General features: G+C 31.4%; 1 protein-coding gene across 7 annotated transcripts in view; it reads right to left on the bottom strand.

Moving 5' to 3' along the window:
• Positions 1–5,202: 5,202 nt before the first annotated feature.
• Positions 5,203–12,228, bottom strand: part of LOC124368897 (fasciclin-1) — a 340,962-nt gene continuing 333,936 nt past the window's right edge. For all 7 annotated transcript variants that reach the window (XM_046826405.1, XM_046826402.1, XM_046826407.1 and 4 more), the window contains one exon: positions 5,203–7,752. In XM_046826405.1, the coding sequence (XP_046682361.1) occupies positions 7,547–7,752 (206 nt within the window). In that variant the 3' untranslated portion in view covers positions 5,203–7,546. The remainder of the gene's footprint in view (positions 7,753–12,228) is intronic.

Here is a 12,228-nt window from a genome sequence, read left to right as displayed (position 1 = left end):
TTTCCTAATAGAATAACATCACATTGTAATCACTTTACTAAATCTTCAAAATGTGAACGTAAACAGATAGATGTTTATTTACTCTTCTGTAAATCACCATGTACGGTTTCTGCAAATCTTTTCTCTTCTATTACTTCCAAATGAGATGTAGCTTATAGAGATGTACTTAAAAATGTTTTAAGTATCGACAATTTAATAATATTTAATTTAATACTATTTACATGTAGCATCATGTATGGTGTCTGTCAGTTCATACATTCCTATTACTTACAAATGTGATTATACTTATTTTGTTAAACTTTCTAAGTGTGAATGGACATTGATGTAATTTGGTGTTAATCTTTATGTGTGTTGTCAGATTTTTGAAAATACTTAAATCGTTGTTGACTGGTTGGATTTTGTATATTTCTGTTACTTTTAAATGTGACATAGTGACGAGTTTAAACATTATGTAGATTGCAGTGGTTAAGACTAATGATTACTTTTACTCTCTGATCTCCTGATACTTACAGTTTAATTTTTACCTAATTTTAAGAATAATAAGTAATACTTTCTTAAAATGTTCTAAGTCCAAAGAAAGCTTATTAATTTGCCATATAATTTCGTGGATTATCGTAAGCAGATTTCTTATCCATTTGTGTCAAATGTTCACGTGAGTTTTCTAGTATATATGTGCGTTCGAATTTTTTTTTCAAGTAGCTAGTTGTCATCAGCAGCTCAGTGTTCCCTTCAAACCTAGAACCAGAGGTAAGTGTAAACTTTGTATTTAGTGAGAGACTGGATACCTTGTGATGTTAAATGAAAGTCTCTCTTTTCTGTATTAGTCTTTTAGAAAATAACGAGAGACTGGAAGCCTTGCGGTGTTATTAGAAAGTATTTAAGAGATTGGAAATCTTGCGGTATTAACAGAGTCACTTTTTAATTCTTAAATAAAACCTCAAATTATGTGTAATCAGTATTGCTGTTTCAGAATATGTCATATGACATTATTAATAAGCAAAGTCAACTAATGAAGTAAAATAAAAAAGATTTAACATCATTTTATAAATTGCATACCAGAAAGTAATTTATATACTTACTATCAAACAAACAATACAAACTACACTAAAAACTATACTTCCTTATCCAAAAGGTTAGTTGTAATACTTGTTTAAACCCATATTACCATTATTTGTTAGAAATAAACATTACTCTGTTGCTACTAACTTAATGGCTACAATCTTTTTCTTCAACCCTATATCCTTTTAGTACATAAAATAAAAATATTACAAAACACACACACACACACACACACACACACACACACATATTATATATTATCCAAGACACTACAAATTCAATATTAGACGAGAACAAAATGAAACGTTACCAAAAAGTTGTTTATTCATCTTATGTTTTTGGGATAGTCGGTTATACATTAAGAATAAATCAATTAATACAACTAATTTTCATTACATCTATTTTACAATGCAAGACAATGGTAAATACTGAATTAAAGCATCTTGGATAATTAAGAAATATGGGTACTTTCTGATTAAACGGAGGCCACCCGTTTAACGATAAAAAGTAGGTATATAAGTAAAATTCAACTATGAACATAAAAACTATACCTTTATTAAGTATTTTCCAAATTATATACACACATTTATATTTCAGTATTTTAAAACTCGACAATGTCAGTGATAAGTGTGATGAAAGCGTTGTTACCAGTCGCCGAGCGCCACACGTATTTAGCAAGATAGGAATCTAAATGAGGGTGAGCCGCACCCAGATGTTTTTTTATTTGCCACTTTGCTGATCCTCACATCCTCTCTAAAATTGTATTAAAATTTTAAATGTTCATAGTCTGTATTTTCTAGATCCTCTTTGTTATAACCTTTCGAACAATTGGATATAATTATTGAGCCTGGTTCAACGTGTAGTAGTATCTGCTCAAACAATGTTTTAACAGTTTGATTGGGGACTGTAACCAAAAAAGGTCTCCAGTTTTCCAGCATAAACCACCAAAAACCCAATGTTGGGGTAGAACCCGGCCAGTATTGTTTTAACGTTTAGTAAACAAACTTTCGTCTATCTTAACAATTTTACCATCCCTTCCAATCTTACCTTGATTTTTCTGTTCAACAGAGAAAACGCAAATTTCTCTAATATAATTGTTCCAATCCACAGAAATGTTTGGTGAGATTTCTAATTGTGTATGGATGTTAATTGTTCGCACCAACAATATAAAAAATGGACCATTGTGACAAATGGCAGCCTACTGTGAGAAAACCATGTATCCACACGAAGTCTGATTTTTTTGTGGCACAGTCTAGTATTACATTGCCAAAATGGATTATTAGCAGTAAAATACAATTTTATGTTATGACCATTCACACATTGTTTCAGCGACGGCAAACGTCCTTTACTCTGTAAAAACGATACAGCTTCTTCCTTGCTCTTTGGCAAATCCGAAATCAAAATAACATCACTCATTGTACTACCTAAAAATCACTAGAACAAGTGTACAGTATGAAAACAAACATAACAATGAGCTACAGAGTTAGGTTATGTATGATAAACCGAGACACAAATCAAGTACAATCTGATAAGAGCAATGTAGTTACGCCGGTTAATGACCTTTGACTTGACATATTTTCACTGATTTAACTGTCCAAGCCGATAACAATTCCTATAATGTGATAATTGTGTACAGATGATAAACAAATATTTTCCACAGTATTTATTGTGTAACTGCCCACCCAAAGTTGCTAAATCCTGTTTATTATCGGTGACCTCCGTTTGATCAGAAAGTACCAAAATATACAGCTGTGTTAGCATGTACATCAACAGAAGTTTGAATCTCTAAGTGTATATAAATTGATCCCATTTTCAATGTCACCACTTGTTTAGAACAATTGGTGAACTTGTCAATAACAAAGAAGTGAGATTTTACTAAAAATGTTGCTTTGTCCAAACAAGTTTGATCAACAGAGCCTGAATAGTATGATGATTGAAATATTGAGTATAAGTCATACATCAGTGATTTGTTTTATTCAAACTATTTTACAGTTAATACTTGCTGTTATATAATTAAACATTTTCTAAATAAAAAAAAAATTAAAATTAAATGCATTTTTTTCAACATTATCTTTATGGTTAGTTTGAAATACTATTATGACGTTTTGTGGTTTTTCCAACATTGAACTATTCTTTACAGTCTATGTTTGGAACTGAGAGGTAGGTAGGGATGGTTATTCATTTAGTTAACGTCTCCTTACAGGAAAATAAACCACAATCCACAGTGTTTCTAGAACTGCTGTTCACCATACTGTTATGATGGTATTTCACATGTATCTAAACTTGCACCTGTAATATGGGGTGGCTTTTTGATATAAATCCACAAATATATCAAGGTTTTCAAAATTTAAAAAATCCTGCTTTCAAACCATTGGCACATAGGAAATCATGGAAACCATTTTAACAATCTCTAGTATATAAATACTTGAGGTGATACTGTCATGGAAGCAGATTCCTGGGTATATTTGCTCAGAGGTTGATTACAGCTCTACCCTTAGTACATTATTTATGTCGGTGATTTTGTATGAATATATACTGTACATTTTAAAAAGTGACTACTACTCATATGTTTACAGTAGCTTGGCTAAAACTTTGTTTCACTTATTCTTTTAGTAAACTGTAAAATCTTTTGCCATTGTTATATGTATCTGTATGTGACAATGTAACTTTTTTATAAAATAAATGTTTGGTATACAGAATTTTTTAAATATTTTTTTAAGGTACGTGTTGAAATTTTAATTTGGTTATCAAGTAAAGTCATGGATCCCACACATTATAAGTCCGACTTAAATTTGACAAAACCATAAATTACTAGTGCCACAACACAAAATTTCAACTTATTCTGCTGAAATTATCATTCAACATGACTTAAAAATCTTATTTTGTTATGTATTTTCTAAATATAACGAAATAAAAGCGAACATAAAGGGGCAAAAATGGTGTGTCACTGTGTAAGTTTAGCATTTCTACATTTAGGTTTAACACAATATATCATAACTTTTATTAATATGTAATTATGATATTCAAAAAAATATTCTTTAAAAACTCCATTTAAAACACAAAATTGTAATTTATTTGTATTAATAATAATAATAATATATATGGAAGTTAACATAATGTAACGTTCTTAATATGTGCTTCTTCACTTCAAAATTTCTCATTATGTTAACAAAAGTATAAATAATGAGTCACTTTTTACAACTTAATACAAGCCAAATTAGTTTTTATCTTAATCTTTTCCCATTTGATTCTGATTGGTTGGAAAAAGTGTGATGTATAGATCTTAACGCAAAAAATATGGAGTATAACGTCAAAAACAGGTCTGGCTGCTTAAAAACCAGCAAGCTAAACGAAACCTATGTGACCTTACCACTCTTAACCCTTAAAGTGCTGAGCAAAATTTGGCCTGTATTGAATCAGCGTACATTTAGAGATTTACAAAAATTCTGTTTTTGCCAAAGTTAAATTTACTATCTATTTTTTGGGAGAAGAAATAACAAACAAACAAATTTTTTTAAAAAGCTCTACTGGTTTTACCCGTAGACCATCATATGGTTATATTCGCATGCCACACCTTGTATTGTAAGAAAAAAGTTGATAAAAGAGAGCACTGGTTTTTGATTGATTTTTCACGATCACATGATTTAATTTGCTTCCTGACGATCATAAAGTAATATTTCTACACATTCACAGTATTTTCACGAATTACAATGCACATAATAAACTTAAATAAGACAACACAGATATTTTTGTATCCTGTGTTTAGCGTAGTTCTGATGGTACGGCTATATCTGTATGCAGCGCTGTAGGGGTTAATATTGTTAGTAAAAGTTTTATTGTGATAATTTTAAAGCTTAATTATTAAATATGATTGTTTTGTTTATAAATTAGTCAGCCTGTAATCCTGTTTAATCATCTTATTGTTACATATAACATAAAATTTCCGGATCACTCAATAGTAGGCTTTGTCACCACAGGATCTCTCTGGGCAGATGGAAAGCACATTTATATATTATACCAGTTGTATACTTTTTCTATACGTTTTCTCCCAAAATTCTGTACACTGCTTAAGTTTCTACCCTTTAGCACAAATCATTTACAAATAATTTCATTGGGGAATAGGAATATAAAGAAAACACCTTGTAGACAATAAAAATCAAGATGGAATGTATCTTTATTACAAAGCCTACAGCTATCATTACAATGCGGTAGTCAGTCACTTTTAACATATTATGTTTGTAAGATAACATAATGTCACATAGAATAAAATAATGTAACAGAATGTTGTGTAACGTAAACGTAATTTCCTTACGTAAAGTAAAGTAAGGTTATGACAACACGTGACATGAAGCGGCGCTAGTGACATCTAGTAGGAGAGGGGCAACAACCGCCACACACAGACATAAACTTACTTTAGACTTAGTAATAATAACAATATTAAGCAAAATATCTGCCAAGCATTTACAATGCCAGAATAGATTTATTTTACAATCAAAATAAATATTTTATTTGAGTTGTAACTCTTAACGTTACCGAAATTCTAAAGCTATCCTAAGTAGTAACAATCATTATCTTTACAACTTCAGATGACTATGTTTGGAAAGGGTCTCCAAATTCTGAGTTGGAGTTCCATTCCAAAACAGAGCGTTTGAGTTAACAGTAAAACAATTATGTTTAATGCACATAGACTTGGTAAAAGAAATGTACATATAATACACAGAGAAGGTTATTAAAAATCTTTGCCTTCTATCTACTTGTCTTACCAATCTTAGGCTTTGATTTGTTCACCTTGTCTTGAATAATTGGTTATTTTAAGGAAATTCCCTTTTTTGAGATAACATAAAATTCCATAATATTGCAAAAAACAGTATTATAAAGATGTGATGGTTGAAATAAATAATTTTGTATTTTAATACAAAGGTAGAAACATTATTAAATACATTATATATATATATGTTTTTAATTGTCACTTATTAACTTTTTGCTTAAATGAGTAATCCTATTATAATTTTTATTATTTAATGCTGTGATCATTTTATCTATTTCTCTTGGATAAAGTATTGTCTTTTTATTTTAATGAAATGCACAGATTTTGAACATTATATTATTGCAGTAATTATGATTGTTTTATTGCAAAATGTGATTGTTTACCACAAAGTTAAAATTGTTAAATAAAATACAAATAAATAAAGTCTAGATGAATGAAAAAAGACTATAAATCGACAAAATAAAAGTTGAACATCAACACTTGAAAACCAAAATAAACTTGCATTCTTTGAATAAATTAACTTTATCATTACTTTATTCATTAAATTGTAAAAATAAAGAAATAATCTGTAAAAACTGCAATTGTATTATACTATGATGATGTTACAATACTATTTTATAAGCTATATACAAATTATTATTATTTTCTAGAGCTCTCGCTTTTCTACCTTAAAGCTTTATTATAGCTGTGATTTCTTGAAACCAAAATTATTAAATGCAGTTGCACGTAATTTTTTACTTACTAGAAATCTAAGAAAGTACACTTAATAAACTGTTCCACAATCACTTATAAAAAGAAATGTTAGTTACCAAAACCTCGACACAATATTATGTATAATTACTATCAACCAACATAATTATATCACAAATTAAAAAACTTATACTGTTTTGTAGAAAGAATATTTATAGACTATATGAGATCAAAACACATCTTTTTGGTTTTATTTACTGTTTTGTTTGTAACACGTCGATACAACCATTTTTTACTATTTCTTAAATTTATAATAAAAACTGAAATACTTCTGTCAAATTATCCAACTCCAGTATCATTCAAGCAGAACATAAAGTAAGGTTCCTTTGGTCAACATGAAAATTGTATTTAGTATCAGATTAGTTACATAAATGTCACACAAGCTTCTACACAGAACATAAAAAGCACAATAATACAAACAACAAACAACCATATCAATGACATAAATGCTAGTGAGATGAGCATTTAGGGAATGTTAGTGATTTAAGAGATGTTAAATTGTAATATGAACAAAGACAGATAACTAGATAATTTAGACAAGAGCCATCCCTTCAGAGATGATGTTAAGCACCATTTAAAGAAAACATTCACGAATGAAAAGATCCCATACGAAAATTAGATTTATACGAATTTGAAAATTGGTCTAGTGGTAACAGGCAGTGAGTGAAACTGAAAGAAGAAATAGCAAAAGTTCTTCAGCTGAGACTGGAATGTAAGAAGTAAAGTCCAGGGATAATCTGAAGAGAGGAAAGAAGTGGAAACATCTTTCATCACATTGCTGAATTGTAAAAATGTATTTGTTACGAGAAGTTTCATAAATGTGTGACTTAAATTATGACAACTGTTTGAAAGTCCCAAGCTTTGCTTTTCCATAAAAAAATTGAAAGATGTCCCATCTCTTCCCGAGACCCTGGAGGCAGCAATCATTGACTCTGTTGGTTTCACTTGACAAGAGAGCACTAAACCCACTTAGAGGAGATGGGCTGCCAAGAGGCTAAGGAACAGTGCAGCAGCGGTCCCCAGGCCGAGTGAAAGGGAGGGGGTAGGGGCGGCAGATACTACGATGTCACTGTCCTGAAGCAGCACGGAGTCGATGACATGAATAACTCCGTTTGTACACTCCACATCTGGCCGGAATACATGGATCCACTCATTGTTCCACTCTATGTAATAACCTGAAACAGTCCAAATAGTGCATCAGTACAACCTCCTTTGTCCTCTCGATTTATTTAGGGTATGAAGTTAGTAAATATGTACCATGAAGGTTGGCAGCAGTGTATTCAAGGGAGAAGGGAGAGAGGTTCCTCTAAAATATTCTGAGAATAGTAAGATTCTGTGACAAGTGTATCATTTTCCCAATAACTCTGTCATAAACTCTGAGACAGTTGTGATCATTACAGTAGTGGATGAGCTCGCATATTAATCATCATATTTGGAATCTATGTCATATTAATTGTAACTTGGCATATACAGGATCTTGGATAATTGCTATAGATAATGTTATAAGAATACAACACATGTTTTGAGTATTAAAATCTATCTTCTTCAGGTTTAAAACACATTTATGAAAAAGGATTTAAAAACTTGGGAGACTGTACTGAGGTTTTTGTACTAAACAACATTATTGTTAATGGACAAACATTCAAGATTTTTCATTTATTTTACCTAGGTTACTAACTGAAGAAAATGTAGTAGACAAGAAAATATTATCCATGATAGGTTGTATTATAATAAGTTTTAACACACTGCATAATGTAGCAGAACAAAGCAGATAAAGTAAAAAAGAGGTGTATGAGGTACTCAGCTTTTAGCGTCATACTTCTCATTCAAGAGACTCAAGGTGTTTAGACGACAGAGATTTAGATGGTGAGGTTTATTTGGAAAGTAAGTTTCAAATAGCCATGTCTAATCCAATGTCTCACAAAATCCAAAACGCACACGCTCATCACCTCCAGACATGCTTTGCATGTTTTGTACATGGCACAATTTGTATTGGTATTGTTGCAGTTTGCTGTCACAGTGTCAGTTCAACACATTTAAAACAAATGATCAGTCCACTTAAGTACTGTCAGTGGTCCAATTTTCACAAGAAAGAATGTTTTAGCAATGGAAATTTATGCAGATGAATTATAACATGAATGAATTATGTATGTTCTAGATTATATCTGTTGAGATAAAGTATGGCCTCTTTGTGATGAGTGGCAAATAAGTGCATAAGTAAGTGGTTTCTTTAAGAAAAGACAGGAAAATAATCAAGCTTAGGGCAACCACCTGTGATCACAGAAGATTTGGTAAATGTAGTAGATTATACAATTTGATCCACAAGTTCAACTTTAGGATTGAGATTTCTGAATGTGAATGGAACTTGGCACAAAATAGTTTCTAAAAATTTTCAGTTTAAAATATTGTGTTCATATTAGTTTCCCAGGCTACTTACTGAAGGATAGCTAATCAAAAGAATGATTTATTTTTTGGACCCATGTCATAAGAAGTGGGAACTGGAGAACATAGTGGCAGAAGACGAGATGTGGATTTTTCATGTAATCCGAGTCCAAATGTCTGACAATGGAATAGTTTATTTACCATAATCAGTCAAGTCAAAGAAGACTATCTCAACATAAAGTGTTATGGTGACCATGTTTTGTGATATACTTGGAGTCTTGTTAGTTGAGATTACATATAAATCAATAACAGATGATTGAAAAATACAGCTACTTATTGCGCTACCCTGACTAAACTTTAACAAGCAGAGTTTTGTTGCTTCATGACAATGTGAAACCCCATTCTGCTATCCAAATCCAAAATCTGATCAGTTCAACAGTTCTTTTGGATGGAAACAGATTGACCACCCATAAAACTAGACTTGACACTGAGGTATTTTCATTTTTTTTAAAATAAGAGTCCTTTCCCCTTTTTAGACTTATTCTGCCTGTCTTCATGGACCACTGGCAAGCGTGTGGATCTTATCATACAGAACAAGAGAGTTCGAACTGTACAAGGTCTATGGTACTGATCAAAGTGCAAGTCATAGATAGTCTGCGCTATCTATAACTCAGACTCAAAACATGACGCCCTACACAGCTTGGCCACTGGCTCCCTCAACTTTTTCTGCAAACTAAAGGAGTTTCTCAATGGCTAGGGTCTTTGCCTTGTCCTTGTGCGTGAAGCAGTTAAAGATTGGTTATTTTCAAAGACAGCAGAATTCTTTGACTTCGGCAAACTAAAGCTTGTCAAATGTATAAACAAAAATGGAAACTATGTATAAAAATAGAGAAAAGTGTAAGAAATAAAATGAAAAATGCTTTTTGAAAAATATTATGATGGCTTATATTTTATAATTAAATACAACTTAGTTTTAAAATAACTCTTGTGTTATCAGTGAACTTCTTATATTACATAAAATGTATCATTAACAAATGAATCTAATCTAATGTTTTGATACCAATCGCTTAGTAGATTTTATTGACTATACAATATATGTGAAAAACAAAATTAACTTATCTATTGCATTTTACTCTATTTCTTATACCCTTTTCATGAAGAACACGATTTTTAAGGGGAATTGTTTCCAGAAATCTTACGAGATCTCAGGCCAATTTGTAACTATTGTGACAACTATAATTAGCTAATTATTAAATAAAGTTTCAGTAATACCTAATTAGTGGCCTGTCCTGTAGCCAGTTGTACAACGTGCATTCAGAAAGTAAGTAGCATTAAAAAAACATAATTCCAAAACCTGTTTTAGCCAATTTTATTTTTACATGATTAAAATTAATCAAACGGTTGTGCTATAAACTTGATTTTTACATGATTAAAGTATGTTTACCTTAAACTATTTCGCAACATAGTTTCCATCAATGTTTAGACCTTATTGCAAGTGACGAACTCATCCCAACCTCTTCAAAGAAACATCCCTCCATTGACGATAGCCATGACTCTACCGTATTTTTTGTGCTGTCTTAATTTTCAATGTGTTCTATATGCAGGAACAAGTGTTTTTAAAATGGTGTCAGTTCTGGGCTATACTATAGGTAATTAATGGATTCTTGATTTGAATTTCTCCAGCAGGAAATATGACATGGAGTAAAATTTCAAAACTTTTCTTTTAATTGAATACCAACATTTCGAATCATTCCATTTTTACTAAAAATTAAAATAAATCTTACACCTAATTTGAGGTGGCTGATTGACGTTGAAATTTAATATTTCATGAATATTTTAAGGTATCTTCTATTTTGATACACTGAATAAAATAGCAATTACTTTTGCTTAGACACAGAGGCCAATTTGCTCATATTTAATTATACGCAAAGCTATACTAAAATGCTTCAAACTCAAAAAAATATAACTAATGTTGGGAAAGGTAGACACGAAATACCAGTTACAACACTATAAAAACAATGACTGCTAATAGGAAAAACAAATATTCTACATATTAGCATTAAAAACAAAAAACAATGCTACACAATATTGGTCAACATTGGCGTTTTCGAGTGGATGGGATTTGTGACAGAACACTGATTTTGTTGGTTAGGCTAGGAGAAAGTTAAGAAAGAGGCTTCTAAAAATAATTTTATTTGTATGTTGTGTTTATTCTTTGAGAGAATTCAGGGGCAGATTCAAAATTTATTTTATAATCATCCGCTACTTGACAAAAAAAAAGAAAGGGAACAGAAGGGGTAATAAAAGGGCATACCTTATTGTACCTTGCTCATCACATTAATAATGCAAGGTCTTCATCATGGATCATATGCTAATTTCTGATGACCATGTCATTCACTAGAAGTGCCAGGCTTCCAATCTCATCTCAGAGCGCACTTGGGACTCCTGATAAGGTGACAGGTAAGTAACTAATCTTATTGGATGGGAACATCAAGTACTGTTGTTGACGAGTTTGATTACAGCTTAGATAGATGGTTTTAAATATCTTGCCCTTTATAAGTCGCCCACCCTTAACATTTACATTGCACTTGAAATAGTAAGGATCAGGGTGAATGTAAGAGATTTAGTAGAGTATGCATGTAGGAGATTTTAAACTTATTGCCTGATTAAAAATATGTTAGCTGTATTTGTACTGGTATGACTACATTTTCATCTTGAAATGGTTTAAAGTATTTTTATATCATTTTGGGTGTTTATTGGATTATTTTTAATTAACAGAACCTCTATTGGTAACACACAAAACTTAAGTGATAAGTTGTAATGTATCAGATGAACAAATGAAAAGTATGTCTGAAAAATAGGTACCAGGTTTGCTATAATGCCGCTACGTGCACCATTGTCGTTATTCTGTGCTTGCACACTTGCAATTCATCAGCTCCACACTGATGCCATTATGGTTTATTAGTCTTGTATTTACTGTGTCTGTTAATATATTTAAAACAATTGATGACACTGACAACTGTGAGATTCAGTTTTTTTTGTTCGGTTTTTAATGCTAGGAATGTCAAGACAGCCAAAATCCACTGTAAGATTATGAAGATTTAGAGTAATGGGACGGTACGAAAGTGAGCTATGCAGCTCAATGAAGAATGGACAATGTCCTCTAAAACACAAAGTGGGAGGCCTTCTTTTGTGAATCATGACAGTTCTGGCCCGATACAATTGTTACTGGTGACAAAAGTTGGATTCAACATGTTACTTGAGGAATC

The sequence above is a fragment of the Homalodisca vitripennis genome, chromosome X (assembly GCF_021130785.1).
Source record: "Homalodisca vitripennis isolate AUS2020 chromosome X, UT_GWSS_2.1, whole genome shotgun sequence".
In the NCBI taxonomy this organism is placed as follows: Eukaryota; Metazoa; Arthropoda; class Insecta; order Hemiptera; family Cicadellidae; genus Homalodisca; species Homalodisca vitripennis.
The sequence above is the reverse complement of the archived record's forward strand: the minus strand, read 5'-3'. Positions and strand labels throughout refer to the sequence as shown.